This window comes from Mesoplodon densirostris, chromosome 19 (assembly GCF_025265405.1).
Source record: "Mesoplodon densirostris isolate mMesDen1 chromosome 19, mMesDen1 primary haplotype, whole genome shotgun sequence".
Classification (NCBI taxonomy): Eukaryota; Metazoa; Chordata; class Mammalia; order Artiodactyla; family Ziphiidae; genus Mesoplodon; species Mesoplodon densirostris.
Window position 1 is genome coordinate 61,793,409 of NC_082679.1, and position 24,509 is coordinate 61,817,917.

Consider the following 24,509-nt stretch of genomic DNA (forward strand, 5'->3'; position numbering starts at 1 on the left):
TGTTTTTATATGTTTGTGTTTATGCCTCCTTTCACTTGTCTGTAACAATTGAAATGTATGTGTGAAATGAGACAGATACAGTAGTCCCCCCTTACCTGTGGAGGGTACATGCCAAGACCCCAAAGGATGCCTGAAACAGTTGATAGTACCAAACCGTATATATACTATGTTTCTTCCTGTACATACATATCTATGATACAGTTTAATTAATAAATTAGGCACAGTAAGAGATTAACAGCAGTAATAATAAAATAGAACCATTATAACAATATACTGTAATCAAAGCCATGTGAATTAATCTCTCTCTCTCTCAAAATATCTCATTGTACTGTACTCACCTTTCTTTTTCTTGTGATGATGTGAGATGGTACAATGCCTACATGAAGAGCTGAAGTGACGGGAGTGACGCAGGCATTGTGACATAGAGGGAGGCTTATCTGCTTCATGTCATCCTGGATCATTGAGCCACGAGGGTGTCAGTGGTTGGGTTCCAGGAGCAGAGGATGTGTTTGGTTGGGGATCCCAGGCAGGATGGAATGGGATAGCACAGCCTTCATTATGCTACACAGAACGGCACAGAATTTTAAACTTATGAATTATTTATTTCTGGAATTTTCCATTTAATATCTTTGGACCACAGTTGACCGCAGGTCACTGAGACTGTGGAAAGCAAAACCACTGATAAGAGAAGACCACTGTACATAAAATAATAAAGTAAAAATCCTTTGGGAAGTTTCTGGAACACTTTTTCTCAGGAGGGACATCACTGGAGCTCCCAGAGGCAGTTACAAGAGTGGATTGTTGTCATTGGGACACACAGGATTGCAGGACTGGTGTGGTGAGAGAGGACCCCTTGGCCCTGCTGGACCAGGGCTGGCATCCCATCAGAGGGGAAGATTCTGACCTGGAGCATCGTGGAGATGTGGCACAGCAAGACCAAGAACTCAAAGGCAGGGCCAGGGCTGGCGTCTTGACAGGGACAGTGTCAGGATGACCCCAGGAAGTTGATGTCAGTGAAACTGCAGTGGTGGGTCTTCAGGTGGAGGAGAACCATCGGGTGGCGGTGGTCCTCCTCCTCTCCTAGCCCTCGGATCACTGGAGGGTTGGCCTGGAAGCGGGCTGTGAGTGAAGAGCTGACGCTGCTACACTGGAGAAAGCCCAGCCTCTGATCTCTGTGAGCCTAGAAAAGATCCCCCTGCCCTGTGTTCATTTTTCAGTTTAAGAACCCCCTGATCCTGCTGCTTCTGGCCTCTGCCTTGGTGAGCATCCTCACAAAGAAGTACGAGGATGCCATCAGCATCGCCATGGTGAGTGCACCCCGTGGGGGGGGGGCAGCGCCCTGATCCCAGACCCAGCTGCCAAGGGGCTTGCTGAGTCTGTGCCTGTCTTTGCTATGCAAGGAAAAAAGAGTTTGGCTGTAGATTTTTTTTAGAAAAAGAAAACACAACAGAAAGAAAGGACAGGAAATCCACATCCTTCTCTACCCGCAAGGAGGGCGTCCTGGTTCCTTGGCTGTCGCTCTCTTGGCGGTTACGCTGGTGGCTTCTAGTTCTTTGCCGTCAGGAACAATGTTGTAATGAACTCCTCCCCTGTGACCCCTGGGTGGAATTGCTGGATCCTGGCTGTGGGCGCAGTACAAAGAATGATTGCTCGGGGACTTCTCCGGCAGTCCACTGGTTAAGACTCTGTGCTTCCACGGCAGGGGGACGTGGGTTCGATCCCTGGTCAGGGAACTAAGATCCCACGTGCCGTGTGGTGCGTCCAAAAAAAACAAAAACGAAACAAAACAAGAATCATTGTTCGTAATCATTACACAGAGAGAACCGTTGGGCACCTTTAAAAAAAATGTGTTTTTTTAATGTAAAAAATGAGCTGTTTTAAAGTGAATCATTCAGGGACATTTACTACATTCACAGTGTTGTGCCACCACCACCTGTGTCCAGTTCCAAAATGTTTTCCTCACCCTAAAAGAGACCCCGTACCCATTACGCAGACGCTCTCCTTCCCCCTCCGCACCAGCCCCTTGAAACCACCATCGCTGTCCCCACGGATTCACCTGTTCTGGGTAGTTCCTATAAATGGACTCATACAGTATGTGACCTTTTAAATGTGGCTCTGAACACAGTTTGATGACTTTCTTTCCTGCTTCCTTCTATCTGTCAAGTGCCGTCTTTTAAAATACAAAAACAGACTCCTTCCATGCAGTGGAATTCGGTGCTTCTGTTCGAAAGCCTGAGGCTAGGTCCGCATCTTCTGATGTGGACTGATGTTTATTAGCTGCTGTTGAGATATAAACGATTATCTCTGTACTAGATGATGCTGTGTTGTAAGTGTATCTATGCTGAAAAATCTAGAAGGATAACCCCCAGATGGGAATCTCTAGGTGCCGGAACTGGAGGTGGTTTTCTGGCTCATCTGTTTTCTAAATTTCTGTACAGTGCTTTTATTTTGCAAGAAGAAAGGAAATAATATTTTGCAAGACGATGCCCCCCCCCTTGCCTCCCCTGGGCTCCTTCACCTGTCGTTGGGCAGTTGGGTGTTAACGTCCCCTCCCGTTTGCCCCCTAGGCCGTGCTGATTGTGGTCACCGTGGCCTTCATCCAGGTGTGTAATGTGTGTCCTGAGGTCCTGGGCGGGGTCACCCGGGCTGATGGGAGCTCTGTGGAAGCCTCCCTCTTAAACACCACGTTTCACATGCTTCCTGCCAGGAGTACAGGTCGGAGAAATCTCTGGAAGAGCTGACCAAGCTGGTGCCTCCCGAATGTAACTGGTAAGTCAGAGACCCCCCCTGGGACTTGTTGGTTCATCAGAGGAGCCAGTGGGCTGGTGAGTTTGGCAATATTTATATCCTTTGTAATGTGATATGGGAGAAGCATGTCTTACTGGGGGTTAGGAAAGCTGGTCTCTGCCCTGCCAGCTGATTGCTACATGCCCTTGGGTGTGTCATTCACCCTCTCTGGGCCTCCACTCTGTCACTGCTGTCTTAAGCCTGGTGCCCAGCCTGGGGGCCACGGGTGACGGGAATGGCTTTGGGGAGAGGGTAGTCCACAAAACTTGTGATAAAGTGCACAAAAGATGTGTGCGTTTTTCCTAGGGAGGCATTCGGAATTTTCACTGGATTCTTAAAGTGGGGATCGGAAGAGGCTGAGAGGCGGGGCTTGAACAAGCTGAGGCACCAGAACTCTGGCTGAAGGGGGTGGACAACTCAGTCATGAACTCCGGCCATTTGCTCAGCTGCCCGCCAGCCTCTTTCCTGCCCGGACATTGCTGCTTTGCCATTTGGTTATCACACAGCCCTCCCCAAAGACATTTAAAAAGGAAAAAAGAAAGACGAAAATGTCTCCCCATTCCTCCTGGGCCTGTCTGCTGAGCACAGTGCTGTGCCATAGGATTTTCTGGAATGTTCTATCATGTGTGCTGCCTGGGAAGGCATCATTAGTCCCATATAGCTACTGAGGACTTCACCCAAGGAATTGAAGTCTTCATCTTATTTAACTTGAATTCAAGTAGCCTCACAGGCTAGTGGTTGCAGCTCGGACAGCTCAGCGTAGAGGCTGTGCAGGGGTTGCCGCCGTGGTAAAGGGAGCCGCAGAGGCAGAAGGGAGAAGGTTGGTTTTTGTTTTTGTTTTGTAATTAATTTATTTATTTATTTATTTTTGGCCGCGTTGGGTCTTCGTTGCTGCGCGTGGGCTTTCTCTAGTTGCGGCGAGCGGGGGCTGCTCTTCATTGCGGTGTGCGGGCTTCTCACTGCTGTGGCTTCTCTTGTTGCAGAGAACAGGCTCTAGGCACGCAGGCTCAGTAATTGTGGCACGCAGGCTCAGTAGTTGTGGCTTGTGGGCTCTAGAGAGCAGTCTCAGTAGCTGTGGCGCACGGGCTTAGTTGCTCCACGGCATGTGGGATCTTCCCAGAGCAGGGCTCGAACCCGTGTCCCCTGCATTGGCAGGCGGATTCTTAACCACTGCGCCACCAGGGAAGGCCCGGGAGAATGTTTTAGGCTTGGTTTTTTTTGTCCATTTAATTTTTTAGTGTATCAGTCATCCCTATGTTATTTTCCCTGTAAAAATGAAACTCTTGGGCTTCCCTGGTGGCGCAGTGGTTGGGAGTCCGCCTGCCGATGCAGGGGACACGGGTTCGTGCCCCGATCCCGGAAGATCCCGCGTGCCGCGGAGCGGCTGGGCCCGCGAGCCATGGCCGCGGAGCCTGTGTGTCCGGAGCCTGTGCTCCGCAACGGGAGAGGCCACGGCAGTGAGAGGCCCGCGTACAGCAAAAAAAAAAAAAAAAAAAAAGAAACTCTTTCGGAAAAGGCCCAGGTCTTTTCCCTTACTCCTGCTAGCGTCCGTTGAGGTTGTTTTAAAGTCACGTGTCTTTCCCAAATAGACGTTGTTGCTCAAAAGAAAGTAACTGAAAGTATCTCGTGATCTGAGGTACTTTGGAAGGATTTAAACATACAGTAACTCTCTATTACCTGAAGGATAATTTGGGGGAAAGAACCTTAACGTGTATTTGGCAAAATGGAGCCTAGGGCTGGGGGATAGAAAGATCTAGTGAGACACAGTTCCACCTCTCATGGAAACAGCAAGCAAAGAGTGTGTGTGTGCATGTGTGTGCGTGTGTGTGCGCGTGTGTGTATGTGCGTGCACGTGTGTGTGCACGTGTGTGCACGCACGCGTGTGTGTGTGTGTGTGAGAACAGGCAGAGAATAATGAGTAACAAAAGAGCACAATGTGAAAGCATGAGAGAGGAGGAGTCAATTCTAGAAGGTTCATCGGGGGGCGGTAAAAACGTCTGGGCCTAATGACTGGATGAACAAGGCTGTCAGAAATCCAGATGTGTGATGTGTGACGTAATCCTATAAGCAGACGGAAGCATCTATGATTTAAATGGCTTGATGAGATGATCTTAAGTTTAAATATCAAGTCTCGGCCTTTTGGGTGAATAGTATGCATTATTGATGTCCCTGGAAGTCACTTCTGAAAGATATTTTTATTTTCAAGAGCAGCGGAGGCGGACAGGCTGGTAGAGTTGAAAGAGCACTGAAGGGACACAGCCTCACTCCCCGAGTCCCTGAGATGCATGTCACAAATCGGGAACAGCATCCGCCCTGCAGACCCTTCCTGCATCACCTCCATCCTTTATGCATTCACTAAATACTTACTAAGCACCTACTGTGTGCAGGGAGATATTGTCCCAGGCGAAGCGATGGGAAGGCCCTGGCCTTCGGGGCGCTCACGTTTCTGACAGGGGAGGCAGATGATGAAGTGAAGGATGAGATGATTTTGGAATGTGGCAGGTGCATTAAAGCCAAAAAGACCCCCTGAAACCCAAAGCCACACAAAAATTAGAAGAAAGAGAACCTCACAGAGATGCGGTAGTGACCAGGGGAGGTGTGGGAACAACCTTAAATAGCTGGCTGGCAGGCCACCCTGATCTGACATGTAAGGAGGAGCTGACCTTTAGGTTGAGGTCTGAGAAACAGCAGGAGCCAGCCATGGGAAGAGCTGAGGGAAGAGCAGATGTATATCTGATAGGTGCTCTTGGATACAAAACCCAGAAAATTCAGCTGTGCAAACCACAAGGAAGTTGTGTTGTCTTATGGTAAGGGATCTGAGGTGGGGGGGATAGTGGGGTTACTTAATTCAAGATGGCACTAAGGACCTGGTGCCTTTTATTTCTTTACTCTGCCATCCTCAGCTTGTTAGCTTTGTTCTTGGGCCAGCTTCCCTCATGATCCCAAAATGGCTGCCACAGCTCCGGGCATCACAGCCAGGTATAAAAAGGTCCAACAGAGGAAGAGGCCATCTGTGTGTGTGTATGTGTGTGTGTGTGTGTGTGTGTGTGTGTACAGAGTGAAAAAAACTTTCTCTCAAGCCCCCAGCAAATATCCACTCCTGTCTCTTAGGCCAGTGTTGTAGATCATGCCTGTCCCTATGCCGGTCATGGCAGGCGCTGGGATCACCCTGATGGTCTCAGCCACTCAGGACCCACCCGCTAGAGCACTGGGCTGTGGGGAGAAAGGCAGTACCTGAATAAGATTGAATTCTGTCAACAGGGAAGAGGGGAATGTCTGCTCCAGCATTCAAGGTCAGCAAACACCTTGAGACTAGAAGGAGTTGGGTGCGTTTCGGGGCGGGGTGACAGGAGGCAGGGCCTCTGGGTTTGACTCCAAGGTCACTGGAGAGGGTTGGAGTAGGAGGAAGTTGTGATCCGATTTTGTGCTTTAAGAGCTCTCTGGCTGCCACGTACAGGATGAATTGAAGGAGGTCGGGGCGGGTGGGCACAGGTCCATCTGGGAGGCTCCTGCCATGTCGGGCAAGGGGCAGCGTGTGGTGGGATTCCAGTGGGAGCCCGTGCACAGAAGCACGTCCGTGTCTAACGGCAGATGGCCATGAGGAACGGTCCTGGCCCTGTGGAAGGGGGTGTCCCCAGCTTCTCGAGCACTTAAGATGCTCCTCCCAGCTTTGGCAAGCCTCTGCCATCCCTGAGGTCCCGAGCCGGGCTCTGCACACCAGAGTGCTGTGTCCTCTGAGGGCAGAAGTGCCGCTAGCTGCCAGCTTCATTAAGGAATCGCTTCCCTAGACCAGCAGAAGTGTCTGGAGGCCGTGTGGCCCAGCCTTGTTTCCAGGCAGAGTGAACAGTAGTCACCCCACTTTTCAAATGAGGCTCAGGGTCTCCTAGGAGCCATACACTTTCCCAAGAGTCTTTTAGGATAGGTGAATTTAAAAAATAATAAAACCGTAAAGGCACAAGGGTTTGTCCATAAGGGAAAGAGAAAGTGTGTTTCTGTAATCTTTGCTCAGGTTTTTCAAAGTGCCTAAAAATGAGATGTCAACATGGGTGCTTTTGCTTTTTCCCATTTCAAACACAGCATAAGAGAAGGAAAGCTCCAGCATCTTCTTGCTCGAGACCTGGTGCCTGGAGACATCGTGTCTCTCTCTATCGGAGACCGGATCCCTGCAGACATCCGTCTCACAGAGGTGAGGGGCCCCAGACCCTGGTCCAGGGGCCATGCAGACACTTAGCTTCTCAGAGGCAGGCGTTCTCTCTGTCTCGTGCACACATGTGCACAGACACAGGCATGTGTGCACATAAAACAGGAAGTGAGCAAGCAAGCTAATTTTAAGCATAAAGCTCCTCCAATGGCATTTCACAAATTATTTATTCTCATTTAAGTATAAGCCTAAAAATTGTGGTTATGTGATTTTTCTAGTTTATAGCAAACTGCAGTGGCAAATTAAACCAGGGTGGGGCTGAGGAATGAAGGAAAAGTTGCTTCTAGAAACGGCCACACTGATGTCAGAGAGAAACGCTGACTGACTACTTAATCACGAGGATGGGAACAACCCGCACAGCCATAAACAGTAGCTCAAGCTTTTACAAGAGCGCAGCTGGGGACATCGGGTGTGGGGCAAGCTCTATACCCAACCTTTGTGGGTCTCAGGGTGTCACAGCTTCACAGAACATTTCCTGAGGCTCTCCGAGATAAATTTGATTCTCGAGAAAAGGTTAAATCAAGTTCAGAGGGATCCGTTGATGGGAGTGATCTATTTTATGATCCCTGGAATAAGTAAGAATTGTTCAAAGCTTTTAGTGATAAAGGGTTAAGCCCAGGTTATCAGCCTGATTCATTTATTTAAGGAGGACATGTTCTCAGGGTCCATAGCAGGCTGTTTGAAGGGTGGCCTGGAGTGGGGGAATGGAGAGAGGCAAAGAGGCTGGCAGCTAACCCCGGGGAGCTGTGTTTACAGCGTCCTGAGCCAGTCTTTGAAGTAGAGTCAGAGGCCAGAGGGCACCCAGGCTTTCAAGCCCCTCTGCCCCTGGCTTTCAGATCTCCAGGCAGGGCAGGGACAAGGGTGAGCAAGGTGGGGCAGGGTGAGTAGGAGGTGCCCCGCACCAGAGAGGATTCCTCTCCGTCCGCTTCTCCCCCCGCCAGCATCCGGCCTCCGACTCCAAGTCCAGGGCAGGTGGGTCCCATTTGAGGAACCATTGTCCAGTGGCCAAGCCCCACGTGCGGGAAGGCTGGGGAAGCCAACGTGACGTTGTCCATGCCTCCCCTAGGGGTGGGCTGTGCCCCACAATGTGAGGAGTCCCCAGGTATGGGGTGGGGAGTCCCCATGCCGATAGGGAGGATACACATATACCACAGGCTCTACAGAGAGGCAGTGTTGCCGAGTGGTTAGTGCCCTGGGACTGGGCATTAGCCGGATCCTGTCATTCGTAAGCTGTGTGACCTGGAGCAAGTTGCTTACCCTCTCTTTGCCTCGGTTTCCTCATCTATCAAGGCGGTTAATGTTTATTCCCACCTCGCGGGGTTCTCCTGAAGCTGAAACGCTAAGACCTGCTGCCTGCTTGTGCAGCACCTGATAGGGGGACAAAATCACAAATATCCGCAGTTGATTTTACTGTTGATCAGTACCAGGCTCTACAACAGTTCTTTGAAACACTTTTTTAAACCCCAAATGACTCCTTTCCTACTTCAGCTGGTTTTCTTCCTGACCCGCTTCTGTCAAATTAAATTGTGCCTGGTCGTTGCCACCACGAGGATGTTTTTTCAAGGCTGCCAGCCGCCAACGCTCTACAGATTTCCTTTTTTGTCTTTTTGCTACTCCACTGAACAATCAGTAGCTTTGTTTACTCACAGTGGAATATTCTTATCCACTATTAAGCTCTTAATTAGTTCCAATTAGCCAAATTAAGCTATTAATTGGTTCCCTTGCATTGTTCAGCCTCCAGAGGCCGCCTGCATTCCTGGGCTTGTGGCCTCAACTTGCTCCAACCGCTGCTTCTGTCTTTGTATTTCCTTCTCTCAGACACTTCTCTGATCCTCCTCTTACAAGGACCCTTGTGATGACACTTAGGCCCTGTCAGGATCATCCAGGGTGTTCTCCGCATTGCAGGGTCATTAATTCAGTCACATCTGCAAAGGCTCTTTTGCCATTAAGGTAACACTTTCACATGTTCCAAGGATTAGGACTTGGGTGTCTTTGGGGGATCGGATGGTCGGGGGCTATTATTCAGCCCAGCACACTCAAAGCCCTCCTCTAAGCCTCTCTGCCCTCCCTCCCTGCCTCAGGGCACCCCTCCCCATATCCTCATCACTCATTCAGTTAACAAATATTTCTTGAGCACCTACTATGTGCCAGGAACTGTGCTGGGTGCTGAGGAGGCAGTGGAGAAAACAGATGAGATCTCTGTGCTCATGGGTTTATTGCCCAGAGTGACAGACAAACCATATCTACTCATGACAGGTCATGATTGCTGCAGGGACTTGAGGGAAAAGCACCGGGAACTCTGGGTTTCCCAAACAGGACAGACTTGCCTGGCCCAGTGTAGTCACAGAGGGCTTCCTGGAGGCAGTGGCTTTTGAGCCATCCTGGAATGGACATGAATCAGCTGTTCTAGGCAGAGGAGGCCCAAGCTGTATGCCCAGCCCTGACTTAGAAGCCAGGCGCATTGATGCTTTCAACTGCCTGCAGTGTGTCTTCACTCAGGAGGGCCATTTCTGCCGCCAGAACCCACTTTCCACCAGCATGACTTAGCCTTTCTCATTCCTGAGGTCTCAACTCACTGTTCCCTTCTCACTGGCCTCCCCTGACCCCTCTCCTGAGGCATCACCCCACCCCCCTGCCCTGGGTACCTGCTGCTCCTTCCAAAGTCTGTTTGCTTTCATGTTTATTGCCAGTGCCTTCACAAAGGCAGGGAGTTTGTCTGTCTCGGCCCTGCTGGATTCCCAGGGCCCAGAAGAATGCCTGGCCCCTCGTAGGAGATGGATGGACAGATGGACAGATTGCCCACCTCCATTCCAATACATCCAAACCCACACCTACCTCCGCACCTGCGTCCCCTTCCCTTCCCCGCGCCCCATTCTTCCTGCTTCTCTGGCCATCTGCCTTCAGAGAGGCACCTTTGTCTCATCTCTCTCTTCCTTTCCTCTTTTTAAGAAAAACAGACTTTATTTTTTAGAGCCATTTTAGCTTTACAGAAAAATTGAGAAGATAGTTGACAGGATTCCCATAGATCCCACACCCTTTCCTCTAATGTCAACATCATAAATTAGCCGGGTACCTTGGTTACAATTAATGAACCAATCGAGGCACGTTATTATTAACTCAGGTCCATGCTTTTACCAGATTGCCTTCGTTTTTCCCTAATGCCCTTTTTTTGTTGTTGTTCCAGGGTCCCATGTTACGTTTAATCATCATGTCTCTTTAGGCTCCTCTGGGCTGTGACAGTGGCTCAGACTTGCCTTGTTTTTGATGACCTTGACAGTTTTGAGGAGGGCTGGTCAGGTATTTTGTAGAATGTGCCTCAATCGGGACTTGTCTGATTAGACTTCTCTCATGCTTAGACTTGGGTTTGGGGGAAGAAGACCCTAGAGATACAGGGGCCTTCTCTTCACGTCCCATCAAGGGTGCATGCTGCCACCATGACCCATCACTGCTGATGTTGACCTTGATCAGCTGGCTGAGGTCTGTTTCCTCACGTTTTAATGTGTTGCCAATTAATGGGGTTCTTTCTGTGAAAGATCCTCATGCTTGGGCAACTGCTGCTGTCGTTCCAGCTGGAACCTCCCCCCATCTTATCCATCCAGCATCCCCTCATAGGGTCCTCTCCCCAGGCTCTGTGTTCATGGGCCTCCTACTGCCCTGGAAGCTCCGCCCTCTGACTGCTCACAGCCTGGCCTGCCCCCACTGCCCCATCCCTAAGTCTGCTGAGAGAACGGAAGCCTGAGCTCAGAAAATGCACTAGAATTCATCTCCACCACAACCTAGCCTTTGGGACCTTGGGCAAGTTTCTTAAGCTCTCAGGGCCTCAGTTATCTCATCTGTAAAGTAGAGATCAGAGCAGCATCTTTTCCATGGGATAATTGTGAATGTTTCATGAGAAAATACAAGCACTCAGCAAACGTTTATTAGCATTAGCATACCATCAACAGCAGTATTTCTTCTCTGAATTTCTCTTGTACTCTTAACTTAGCACCATCCTATTTAGCACTTAATCACCCTCTGTTTGCTTCAAGAACTTGATTTCCAAATTTCTTGGAATAGAGTCTGACTTAAAATTCTTTGGGTGTATAATAAGCATCCACTAAAGTCTTGTTGACTTGACCAATTGAGAAACCGGGCGAGCAGGTTATATTCCAGTTGGTCTTTCTTTAACCAGCAAAAACCAGTGGTCAAAATGAGTTCTGCTTATGTGGTTCTCTGTGTGTTTGGAGGGGTTAGGGTTGGAACTAGGAGAGACTTGGCGACCTTCCAGCCCAGTGTCTCGACCTTCCAGCCCAGTGTCTCCCAAAACTTACCCCACAAGATGATCCACATACTACCTCCCAGGCTTGGAGAGTCTCAGCACCTATTTGCATAGTAAAGGCCCTGAAAAGTCCTGCACTCAGGAGAACCAGTTCGCTGGCTTTAACTCCACGTTTCCCAAAATGTTTTTCACCGTGGAACCCTTTCTCCATAGCGCACCAATTAACTCCCTGTGAAAGAGGGTTCCCCAAGACACAAGTGGGAAAATGATATTCTAACTCCTCACTCATCCATTTTATAAGTGGAAAAACTAAAGCTTCCCAAATCACAGATATGCAAATATGATTTTAAAAAAAGGAAAAGAACTTTAAGCAGTCTCTAGCCCTCGTGGGTCCACTGGGAAACCAGCATGGAGGTACAGGGGGGCTCTTGGGCACGCAGTTAGCATTCACATAGTCTTGTACAAGTGTAAACGCTGGAATTAAAACCAGAACAAGTAAACCTGTCTACTTAGTTCCAGTTGCTGCCAGTTGCTTCCTTGTTCTCTCTGTCTGGCTCTTCTTTCTGTGCCCACTCCCGCCCTCTTGTTGAGAGCCACACTATGCTTCACTTGGCCTCTATTCCTTGGACTGTATGCTTCCCCTCCCAGTGTCACGGGCCTACGTCTTCCAACGTCTAACATGTTTTTTTTTTATATCTCCCCCATGTCCATCCTTCTCTGCTCAAGACTTTTCATGGCTCCTCATTGCTTACCAGGTAATATCCAAATGTCTTAACCAATGCCAAACACAATTGGGTTCCAACCACACCTTCCATACATCCTTGGTCCAGTCATGCTGGTCCCCACCCGGGTCCCCAGGTGGACCAAACCTCCTGTCTCTTTGCCTGGGCCCTCTTGCGTTGATGGGGTTAAGTCCCCCTCTTCCAATCAGTACCCCTTGAGAGCAGGGCCAGCTCTCCTTCCCGCTATGGCTTCAGCACCTGGGACAGTGCCCACCTGTGTCCACTCCCTGTCTACTCCCAAGAGCCTGTCCCCAGAGAGGGTGAATTGGTGCCAGTGCTCAGCGTGCTGGGCTTCTGTCCTTCTAGTGCTGGTGGGTTGCTGGGACATGAGCGGTCTTTTCTTTACCTCCCCCCTCTCTCCATTGCTCTGATGCAGCTTGTTATTACTAAGTTCACCCACCAGCAGTTCTCCAACTTGCCCTCTTTTCCATCCCTAGAGACCTGCCTGATTCTCCCACCAAATGTCTGCTCATCCTTCAAGGCCTGTTTCACGTCCCAGACCCTCCAGGACACTCTCCAGCTCATCCTCCCCACACCAGCCGCTCCACCCTCTTGTTTCCCAAACCTTCTGTGGCAGATTAGATCTGAATAGAACAGCAGGTTGTTCTAACCTCATCTCTCAAACTCAGCCAGTGGAAGGGTTGCCTTCCAGTGTTGTCTATTATTTTTATTACAGTGTTACTTAAATGTAACAAACATCAAGTTAGGTACAAATTCCTTGTGCTTCAAAGTAAGTAAGTTACAACTTATTCGTGTGATTATCATGTCCCATTAGACAGTGTCTTGGAAACGAAATCCCTGCTTGCCATGGAGATGTGCCAGTTTCTGCTGCCCGGGGCCTGTGGAGTCAGCAGCTGGTGGTGCTGGGTGACTCAGTTCTCCCATTTCTTCTTTCATTGTGGGTTAGGAGCTGCCCCACGAGCTCATTTGATGTCCTGGGGATAAAAAACACAAACACAAACTCTAGATCAGTTTGTAGTTGTTTGTGGTAACAGATTAAAGTAGATGGATGGGCTTGAACGGGGATTTATTCCTCTCTCACATGACGAGAGGGCCTGTCAGCTCAGCCACCTTCAAAGATCTTCCCCAAGACCATTCATCCCATTGTCCAGACGGGGAGACACCGTGAGCTGCCAGGGAAGCTGGGAAATAGGGTTGGGGGTGCGCTGGGGGGCATATCATCACTCCCAGCACCATGGGGTTCTGTTAGGAAGGGGGAAGGGGAGGTGGGCACTACTAGACAAGTGGTGGCCCCTGTCAGCCTTGGGGACTGGGGTCCCGTGGCAGTGTGACTTTTTCTTTTTTTCTTTTTTTTTGCGGTACGCGGGCCTCTCACTGTTGTGGCCTCTCCCGTTGCGGAGCACAGGCTCCGGACGCACAGGCTCAGCGGCCATGGCTCACGGGCCCAGCCGCTCTGCAGCATGTGGGATCTTCCCGGACCGGGGCACGAACCCGTGTTCCCTGCATCGGCAGGCGGACTCTCAACCACTGCGCCACCAGGGAAGCCCGAGTGTGACTATTTTTTAAGGACTGTTATTGAATTGTAAACTTTCGGAATCATGGAGCACTCACAGACGTCTATTTGAGAAACCCTGATCCAACTGTTCTTTTGTGAGTTTGCAGAAAGGTGGCTTCTCTCTCTCGGTTGCTCGATTTTGCTTAAATGAGAAGGTCCTTAGGGGCAGAGCCCACCCCGATGCCTTGCCTGTCCTCGGTGGTACCTGGCACAGTTCTGGCCACAGGAGACTCACCTCTTGAGTGATACCTACTGGGCCTGTGGTCAGTTTTGCAAGGGGGTTAAGAGTGCAGTTTCTGGAGCCATCGCCTTGGTTCAGACCTCTGCTCTGCCACTAAGTAGCTGTGTAAACTTGAGCACATTTCTTAATCACTCCGTGCCTCAGTTACCCCACATGTAGAGAGGAGAAAATAATAGCATCTCTCATGGAATCTGTGAGGATTGAGAGATAAGCCTTGTGTGGGACTCCCCTGGTGGCACAGTGATTAAGAATCCGCCTGCCAATGCAGGGGACACGGGTTTGAGCCCCGGTCCGGGAAGATCCCACATGCTGCAGAGCGGCTGGGCCCGTGCGCCACAACTACTGAGGTTGTGAGCCACAACGACTGAGCCCACATGCTGCAACTACTGAAGCCCGTGCGCCTGGAGCCCGTGCTCCACAACAAGAGAAGCCACAGCAATGAGAAGCCCACGCACCGCAACAAAGAGTAGCCCCCGCTTACTGCAACTAGAGAAAGCCTGCGCACAGCAACAAAGACCCAATGCGGCCAAAGATAAAAAATAAATTTTAAAAAAAAGAGATAAGCCTTGTGAAGTGTTCCGCGCCTGGCCTGGCGCATGGTAGGTGTTCTGGAAGCGTCACCCTGGAAACGTCTGTGTGTGTGTGTGTATCTGTGCCCAGGTGTTTTGGGTGTTGACGTGACCTTAGGCTGTCACTGCATAACATGGCTCAGTGCTGCTCAGACTACACAGATTGTACGGGACCTTCCAACGTGGGTGGGGTGTGGAGTGTTAGGGGAAAGACAGGATGCTCTGAAAGGGATGTTCTAATTTAACCATTGCCTAAGTTTTTAAAAAATATTAAAATTTAAAATAATGTTAAAACAGGATATGAGACCTTTATGCTTTCTGAAAGGGGCTGTACATTCAAAGCTTTTCTGTTTCCTGGAGGCATCTGAGGCTGTGTTCTGATACTCGCTTCCTGCTTTCATCACGTTCCTGTTTGCTGTCTGTTGGCAATGACACTAAGGTGCTAGACACCATTCTGGGCTTTGAAAACCAGCTCACAGGTGGGAGGGTGGGTGGCACGCCTTCTTGCTTTGCTCCCCCAGGTCACAGACCTCCTGGTGGACGAGTCCAGTTTCACGGGAGAAGCCGAGCCGAGCAGTAAGACAGACACCCCGCTGACGGGCGGGGGCGACCTCACCACCCTGAGCAACATCGTCTTCATGGGGACCCTGGTGCAGTACGGGAAAGGACAGGTAAGCCCCGGGTGCCTGGGGGCCCTGGCCTCTATCATCTGCAGGCTTTCAGCCTCAGAACTCAAGCTCCTCTCTCCTAAACACAGGGCGTCGTGATCGGAACAGGAGAAAGATCCCAGTTCGGAGAAGTGTTTAAGATGATGCAGGCTGAAGAGGTGAGGGCAGTGGGGCTTTGGGTTTTTGTAAGCTGGGGTTTGAGATGATGCTCAGCTGGTGACACCAGCCCTGCCTGCTCCTTAGGGATAAGGATGGTATGATTAACGTGAGTACACTTTTCCAAAATTTTAATTTTAAAACATTTGGATTTTTGTCAAGATAACTTACGGTGACATGCACAGATCTGAAATGTAGCAGTCAATGAATTTTTATATATGTGTCCTTGTGTAATCGTCACTCAGCTTAAGACATTAAAAAATCCAGGCAGAAGCCGGGGGACGCTGCTGGGATCTCATCTAACAAACCCATTGTTCTCATCCTTTCAGACGCCTAAAACTCCTCTACAAAAAAGCATGGACAAACTGGGGAAGCAACTGACACTTTTCTCATTCGGCATAATTGGTGGGTGAAGCAGTTTCTGCACGGGGTCCCAGAGGGGGTGGGGTGTGTGGAGGGAGCCGTCCTGAGCACCCACAGCTGTTTCTCAAATACCCTGCTACTCACCTGGGTGAGAATTGGGGTTTGGGATCAGAGGTTCTTGGACAGTAACAAGAGGTTTCTCTATCAGAACAAGCTAATGGCTGTAACAGGCAGCCCCCGCATTTTAATGGCCTAACGTGGTCAAAATCTATTTCTTGCCCACACCACAGTCCATGGGCATGTTCCTGGTGAAATGGCTTTCCTGGATAGCTCACCTCCAAACACTGACTTGGGGGCCCAGGCCCCTACGGTATTGTTGCTCCGCCTTTCTGCAGGTCCTGGGAGGTGGGCCATAATTCTATGTAGCCAGCAGGTAGGGAAAGAGAGAATATAGAGGCTTGTCGGGGGAAATTTTTAAGGCAGGGACCAGGAAGTGATGTCATCAATTTTGCCTATTCTCGATTGGCTGGAATGAAGTCACATGGCCTACTTAACTGCAGAGGAGACTGGGAAATGTAGTCTGGTGGTGCACCCAGCCATGTTTCTGTTCTACTAAGCAGGTTGTGCCTGGGCTTGCGCGTCCTGGCCTTTGGCAACACACCAAACAGCATCCACAGATGCTGCAGAGCTAAATTCAGGTCTTACTCCTGAAGATCCCCATGGGGCTGCCCTGGTCCCTTCACCTGCTCCTTCCTGCTGTCTCCAGCTCTGGTTTTGAGTCTGTGTCCTTCATTCCCAGCTTTCAGGATCAACCAGTGCCTGGGCCACTGTAGATTCTCAATAAATGTTGGTTGAATGAACTAGTGAATAAAGGAACAAACCAACCAACCACTGCTCATAGCATGAGCAGTGATGGGAGGAAGTACAAGAGAATCTGGCTAAACTGCAGAGCCAATAAAGTTCTTGGGAGAAACATCTGTCCCTCCTAGCAGCAGTTTTGTTGTGCTTCTGGGCATCTAGATGCATTCATGCATTTAGTGAGTTTCTTATGACATGCTAGACCCTATGATAGGTTCTGGGGCCACCAAGATGAGTCAAGCACAGCTTCTGCCCTTTGAAGGACCCCAGGGAAATAGAGAGACACCTGAACAAATACGAAATGTGAAGGCAGCAGTTAATTTTGCATGGGAGAGTTGGGAAGGCTCCCAGGAGGAGGTGACATTAAGTTGGGTCTTGCAGGATGGGTAGGAGTTTTCCAAGTGAAAAAAAAGAAGAGATTGGGAATTCCAGACAGAGGAAAGGGTAGATTCAAAGGCATGGAAGGTATCTCCCACTCCTTCACAACTTGTAAGAGGTGGTAAATTTAGCAAAGTGTTAAGAGGATATGGTCTGAAGTCAGAGCTCTCAATTCTGTCACGCTGGGGACAGACCTGCCCACCCTTGCCTCCCTGGCCACCCCATCCCAACCCTCTAGTATCCAGTCTCCTTTTCAAATGTCAACTTTGGATTTAGTGCTCAGACTTTGCTCAGTCAGTAGTTTTACTGTTTTCAAGTAGCTCTATGTCCTCTTCCCTCCTCTCCACCCTATTTTGTCCTGGAGCAGTTATGGAAAATGTGTTTTATCTTAACCTGCCAAGTCTGATCACAGCTAAGGGGGCTCTGTGCTTGTGAGACGATTTGGAGGCCATGCTCAGGCTTGGTGGCAGAGAACTGTGATGGATTAGTGATGTCTGTCATGGACGCAGGAGGGGAAAGTGGCTCTGCATCGCCGTTCACCTGCCATCCTCGGGGTTACGTTGATCAGGCTTCTGGGGTAGAATGGATGCCCACGCGGCCCCAGCTGGCCAGAGGACCCTTTTACACTCTGGAGCAGGGGATGGAAACTATGACTCACGGGCCAAATCGGGTTTGCCACCTGTTTTTGTGTGGCTCACAAGCCAAGAATTTTTTTTACATTTTTAAATGACTGAAAAAAATAGAAAGAAGAAGAATATGTTATGACATTAAAGTTATATGAAATTCAAATTTCAGTGTTCACAAATTTGTTTTATGGGCACATGGCCACACCCATGCATGTATTATCTTTAGCTGCTTGCACGCTGCAACGGCCAAGTTGAGTTGTAACAGACCATATGGCCCATAAAGCCGATGCTGTTTACTATCTGATCTGTTATATGAAAAGCTTTCCACCACCTGCTCTAGACATTGGGGTTGCCAGAAGGAGACTGGGCCGTAATAATGGCCCCAAGAGCAAATACCAAGTAGATGTGCTTCAAGGCACATTGTCAAACAGATGCTCTTAGCAGGCCTTTCCACAAGATGAAATTTAAAAAAAAAAAAAAAATCCAAGTCAGAGGTCCTGCAAGGTCATTGCCTCTTATAAGCCATTATTCCTCAAGTTAAATTAGAAAGTAAATCAGCATGTCCATGGCCAGGCCCATGATACCATTCAGACGTTTTTTCTTTTTAATAAATATTTTAAGAATTGCTCTGGCAGAGTGGGAATTTTGAACCCTCAGAGGGTCCAAGGAGGAGATTCAGGGGAACAGTGGGCTCCAGCGGAAAGCAGTGTTTGCCACTTTCCATGGTATCAATACTCACAGCCGCCCATTTCAAGCTACCAGTGCAAAGTTACTGAACGTGGATTTGGGAAGAAATGAGCACAATCAGCTCCTGTGAGCCCCCGGTGAACAAGCTCAGCCTCCTACTGCAGGGAGGCCCCCAGGGTAGGGGCGGGTCTGGTGGGTGCGACCCTGCCCCTATTTTTAATAGAGTTCCCTCCCCCCCAGTTTTTTGCATCTGGGTTCATTTGGATTGAAGCTAAGATTTTATTTGACTACTGAATCCTGTTGCTAATCATAGTATGAAAATAGGGACTTCCCTGGTGGTGCAGCGGTTAAGAATCCGCCTGCCAATGCAGGGGACACAATTTGAAGCCCTGGTACGGGAAGATCCCACATGCTGTGGAGCAACTAAGCCCGTGCGCCACAACTACTGAGCCTGCGCTCTAGAGCCCCCTAGCCACAGCTACTGAAGCCCGCCCGCCTAGAGCCCATGCTCCGCAACAAGAGAAGCCACCGCAATGAAAGCCACCTCACCGCAATGAAGACCCAACGCAGCCAAAAATAAATAAATAAATAAATAAATTAGAAAGATACATAGTATGAAAATAGCCCCTAATAAATCAGATCTTCTGACCCCCCTACTCCCAGCACACGCACGCACACACGCACACCGCTACGACCCAGCAGAAAACTTGTGCTGGCTCCCCTTTCCCTGCAAAACAAAGCTGATGCTTTTCAGCAAGTCTCCCAGGACGTGTCAACAGGTGACTCCTCTCACCTCACACATCTTTCCCTTCACCTGTCCGGCAACCGTGGCCCCAGCAGTTCACGACTGGGTGTTACTGTGGGCCAGGAGCTGTGCTAAGCACTCCAAGTGCATTGTCACATCTTACATCCTGAAATAAGTCCTCGAGGAAGACATGGTCATTTTCCCCACTTTACAGGTGAGGAAACTGAGGCCACGTCTGGCGGCCCCTGAACTTTTCCCCATTATCAGAACATCTCAGCACTTTCATGGGTCCCAGTGTGACTCGTGCCACTCCTGTGCCTGGAGGGTCCATCTCTGACTGTGTGTCCCAGGCATAGCACAGTGCCCGGCGTTTAGGAAACGTTGGGTCAACGATTGACGAAGGACAAAAATGGAAAAAGGAATGTATTTAATCATGAACACGCAGGATAAAGTCAGTCAAGAGACAGCGGCCCATCTGTGCATCACGGGAGCACAGCAGACACCTTGGGGCAAGTCTTGGGGGCGTGCAGCCCATGGGAACTTGTGGAATAATACAGAAATGTTGACAACAGCCCCAAATAAACTGGTTGGCTGTTTCTTTTACTTGAGCTGGCTTGATCCTCTCCTGAAAAAGTAAAACCATCCTCTTTCTCGTAGGCAGGGGAGTTTCTTTCTTAAAAAGAAAAAGGGGAGAAGTGGCACGTGTTTGAGGTTATTCATAATGGTCCTGTGTCTATATTACTGGAAACTTTAAGGAAGTGAGTTTGGAATGCTTTCGACCTTTGGAGGACATACTCGTGCGTGTGTGTGTCTTTCTGTCTGTGTGTGTATACATACATACGTGTATGTTTTTATCTCCTCCCAGGCCTGATCATGTTCACGGGCTGGCTGCAAGGGAAGCACCTCCTCAGCATGTTCACCATCGGAGTCAGGTAAGGGCGCTGCGCCGTTCCCCCTCGTCTGTGCGCAAGAGAAGGTGGGGAGATTGGGGGGCAGGAATGGCGTGGGGCAGATGCAGCCCTTCCCCCTAAGCCACAGTCTCCCCGTAGCACGTTGTCTGGCAGGTGGGTGCCCAGCGAATGTCTGCAGAAGGAATGAAAGCTGACGATTCGGAGTCCCTGTCCCCCTGGCCCGTGGGTTTGGGTGTTCCTGGCTGAGCGCGGACTCCAGAGCCAGCCAACTCACGTTTAGATTCTGCCTTTGCCGCTTGCTAGCCATGCGACCCCGGCCCGGCGTCTTCATTTACTGGTCCTCCTTTTCCCCCTCTGTCAACGGGTGTGATGTCAGCCCTCTGAGGGGCGCGGTGCGGCTGCCCCGGGTGCCCTGCGCAGGCGCTGCAGCCACGCGGAGCGCGCGGTGGGTGCGCGTTCCCATTACACACGTGGAGCTCGGCCCTTGATTTATGGAGGCGGCTGCAGGCGAGGTCAGAGAACATGTAGCCGGGGCCACGCGGCTGGCTGCAGGGCTGGGGATCGGGGCCTTGACTTCAAGCCCAGGGAACCTGCCCCTCCCCGACCTGGTGATGCTCATAAGCGACCGCCCCACCCTGGGTCCCAGTGGAGAAGCAGAGGCAGACAGGAGAAGGCAGGCTCTATGCCGGGGCGTGAAGTTGCCACAGCTTTTCCACGGCTGCTCGGGGACATGGGGTGCTGGGGATCGTCCCTAATGGGGCACGTCCCAGCGGAAGGGAAGCCGGTAATCGGGGACGTGGAGGACCCACGTCAGGCCCCTCCTAGTTTCCTCAGGGTGACCCCCCCTTGTGTTGTTGTCTGTAAGATGGTCAGGTGTTACGTGGAAGATGAATGTCGGTGAGCAAAAATACATACTTAGTACATCAAACCCACAGTGTAAACAAACTTAGGTGCCCGTCAAGTAGAACAGATAAACAGCATACAGTGGAATACTATTCAGCCACGAGAAGGAGGGAAGCCAGTGGGGGAAGGGCACCTGGCAGGAAGTGAGAGAGTGGCATGGACATATATACACTACCAAATGTAAAACAGATAGCTAGTGGGAAGCAGCCGCACAGCACAGGGAGATCAGCTCGGTGCTTTGTGACCACCTAGAGGGGTGGGAGAGAGACGCAATAGGGAGGGGATATGGGGACATATGTATGTGTATAGCTGACTCACTTTGTTGTACAGCAGAAACTAACACACCATTGAAAAGCAACTATACTCCAATAAAGATGTTAAAAAAAAAAGTGAAGCACTGACACATGCTACAGTGTGGATGCCACAGAAACATGAGGCTAAGAGAAGGCAACCAGACACAAATGGCCACACACCACGTGACTTTGTTTCTACGAAATGCACCAAATAGGCAAATCCATACAGATAGAACGTAGATTAGTGGCTGCCAGGGACTGGGGTCGGGGAATGAGGAGGGACCCCAACAGTTATGGGGTTTCTTCTGGGGGTGATGAAAAGGCTCTAAAAGTGATTGTAGTGATAGTTATACAACTCTGAATATAAAACCACTGAATTATGTACTTTAAAAGGGCAAATTTTATGGTACGTGAATTACATCTCAGTAAAGAAAACATAAAGCAGGTAATTAGGAAAGCTGTTGTTACAAGGATCCTTGGAACCTTTCTAATTTATATATAAAAAGTAAACTGTTTGCAAACAGCCACGTTGTAACTGTCATTGCAGTAAATTACAGTGACCCACCTCACAATGGATTGGGGCATCCCAGTGCAGGATGGAGGCTGTGGGGTGCTGCTTCCCACAGGGCCAGCCAGTGTGGGCAAGAGAACCTTGCTTTAGGGGGTTGAGTGTACACGTCTCTGGTACAGAGTCAAGTCTGTCTGTGTAAAAATGAGTGGACACCATTACCTGGCAATTAGCAATAGAAGAAATTCAAATGCAGGTCTTTTAAATTCCAAACGCCTCACTTTTTTAAACTGAAGTATAGTTGATTTACAATGTTGTGTTAATTTCTGCTGTACAGCAAAGTGATTCAGTTATACATACACATATATATATACATTCTTTCAAATGCCTCATTTTTTAATCACACTGCCCTGTGTGCACTGAGGGGCAGGCCAGCAAAATCCACCCGTGGGCAGGTGTGTATCCTATTACTCAGTGACTATTTTGTGACTGAATGGAAGCTGGAAAAGTCTGTGTCTGGTTTTAGAAGCTTTGCCATTCCTTAACAAACAAAATCTCATTAATGCCAAATCCTGGGGACATGAAAAAGAAAGAGGAAAAGTTGGTTTAAAGAATATTATGCAGTTAGAATATTATGTGACAAAAACCAAAAAAGCAAAATACAAATGGCAAACATTTGGAAAACGCCATCTCAGACTAATTCTGAGTATAAAAAGAAAAGATACCCTAACAGCAATTGTCTTTAGGTTTTCACTTTAAATAAGCTATAAATAAATGGATTGATACCAGGGCTTGGGTCTTCCCCCAAACTCTTTGGAACCATGGAAATCAGGCCATTGTGCTGTACAGATGTTCCTGCTGGATTTCAGGCCTTTTCCCTAAAACACACCCGGATCATCATCGTCACATTTGGGTGGTGGCCACAGCAGACGGCTTGCGGAGTTCTAGATACAGAGCCCAGCGTGTTCTTTTCAGTGGACGAGGTCATGATCTCAAGTCGAGCCGGGTTTCCTGACTTTATATCCTGAGCTACGTGCCGTGAATGGTATGAAGGAAAATAGAACCCAGAGCTTTCGATGGCTGTTTATCCTTCCGTGTCAGTGTTGGAGTGTTGACCAGCTAGGTGAGGCGGTTCTAGAATCTTCGAGAAAGTGAAGGGGGCGCGGCCAGGGTCTGCTGATGCCGAGTGGAGGAGGGGGAAGGACTCCAGAGGAGCACGTGACCTCGCTCATCGAGGCACAGCTCCCAGAGGCAGGCCGGTCTCCGTTTCACAGATGGAGAAGCTGAGGGTTAGGCCGACACATCTGCCTGTAGTTACAGGATCAGGGAGTGGAGGAGACAGCCTGCAGACCCCACGATTCTGATCCAAAGCCAGGGTCCGGCTCAGTGCCCCCTAGCCACCTCCCGGGCAGGGCGGGGACTCTCCCTACCCTCCCCGGCCATGGCACTTGGTTTGCTTATTTGCCCCACACGTGTTTCTTGAGCACCTGTTTACTATGTGCTTGCATCGTCCAGTGCTGATGGAGCTGGACCACGGAGTCTGCAGGCTGGTGGGGAAAGTAAACGTGAACAATTGAAGTGAATGTTAGCAAAATAATCACAACTTATGATCAAAGCTACAAAGGAAACGAGGTCGAGAGAGATTAAAAGGGAGGCGGGAAGGGATGTGGCTGGAAAAGGTGGCCAGGAGAGGTTTCTCTGAGGAGTTGAAGCTGGAGAGATGCTGCTAAGGGTGGGCGGGGCGTTCAGGCAGGGGAATGGCAGGGGCAAAGGCGCGGAGGTGGAGCGAGCCTAGCGCATCTGCGGAAGCCGCGGGGAGGCTGTGGTCCGTCTGGGTGATAGGACCAGACGGTGGGGTACATGAGGGTCACACGGAAACTCACGGGCCCCTTTTTCTCTGAATTCTAATCACATCCTCAGAAGCCTTCTCAACACGCCATGCCAGGCCATCTCTACTGTTCTTTTGCAGCAGAGTGATGAAAAGTGTTGGCCATTCTTGGGACGGTGATGGGAGGTGTGACCCCTGGCTTGTTCTGAGGAGGGAGGGGGAGGAAGGAACAGGGCAGCGGGCAGCTGGCTGCGCTGTGGACGGTGGAGTTTGAGGTGAGGGCAGGGCCTCCTGCAAGAGGAGGACGCGTAGAGCAGGGGGTCTTGGACTTGACCGTAACTCACCTCACCATACAAGGGTCCCTGGGAGAGCTTGTCCCACACAGATTGCCGGGGCTCTGACTCAGTGGGTCTGGGGGGCAGGGCCGAGATGCTGCATTTCTCACATGCTCCCCAGGGATGCTGATGCTGCCGGTTCAGGAAGCATCACTCTGAGCAGTGAGGCCATGGCTACAGGTACCCTAGTCGGGGCTCCAGCAGGAGGTGGGGCTAGGGAAGAAGGTGGAGCCCCCAAAAGAAGGCTCAGGTGACTAGGTCTTTAGAGGTAGGGGTGGTGGCAGAGGGTGGAGCCTCAGCCACGAGGGGGTCCCAGAAAAAGCAGGGCTCTCAGAGGCCGTGATGCATGAGAACCTCCCCCAAATAAGGATGCGTTCCATCCCATCTTGTAAACCACAGAAAGTTCCACGAGGCAAAAAGACTGTTAAATATTTCCAGGTCAGTAAGAGAAAAGGCTCCTGTGTCCACCGCATCCCTGCTTCCCCAAGGTCATTTCTGATTTCTTGTCTAACAGCCCCTCTCATCTCTCTCATCTCACTCGGTCCATGGGAAACTTGAAATTGAAAGAAAACTGACTCTGGTCATTTCACTTGTGACTTTGAAAGGATGAGGTTCTTCAGTTTTTAGCAAAAGAAAATCACTCAAAACCTCTCCGTCATAAGGTAGAACTGGCAGGATAGCTGGTGAGGAAGAGATTCTCCAAAATAAACAGCATGAGAATCATTCTTTTAAAAACTTTATCCCACTTCCTTCTGCCTTGAGCGGCATTCAAGATGACCCAAGGTCTACTTGCTTTTCCTGGTCTATTGTAATCTTTGTTAGTTTGCCAATTAATTTTTTATTATTATGATAACATCCAGGCACACACAATGCCCTTCTCATGCCATGTAGGAGGA

General features: G+C 49.9%; 1 protein-coding gene across 1 annotated transcript in view; it reads left to right on the forward strand.

The window, feature by feature from the left end:
• The window catches only part of ATP2C2 (ATPase secretory pathway Ca2+ transporting 2), an 82,011-nt gene that overhangs the window by 39,901 nt on the left and 17,601 nt on the right, over positions 1–24,509 (forward strand). Inside the window, exons 4-11 of the mRNA XM_060083249.1 lie at positions 1,218–1,307; positions 2,568–2,603; positions 2,708–2,769; positions 6,865–6,973; positions 14,876–15,025; positions 15,112–15,180; positions 15,508–15,583; positions 19,701–19,767. Of these exons, the coding sequence (XP_059939232.1) occupies positions 1,218–1,307; positions 2,568–2,603; positions 2,708–2,769; positions 6,865–6,973; positions 14,876–15,025; positions 15,112–15,180; positions 15,508–15,583; positions 19,701–19,767 (659 nt within the window). The remainder of the gene's footprint in view (positions 1–1,217; positions 1,308–2,567; positions 2,604–2,707; positions 2,770–6,864; positions 6,974–14,875; positions 15,026–15,111; positions 15,181–15,507; positions 15,584–19,700; positions 19,768–24,509) is intronic.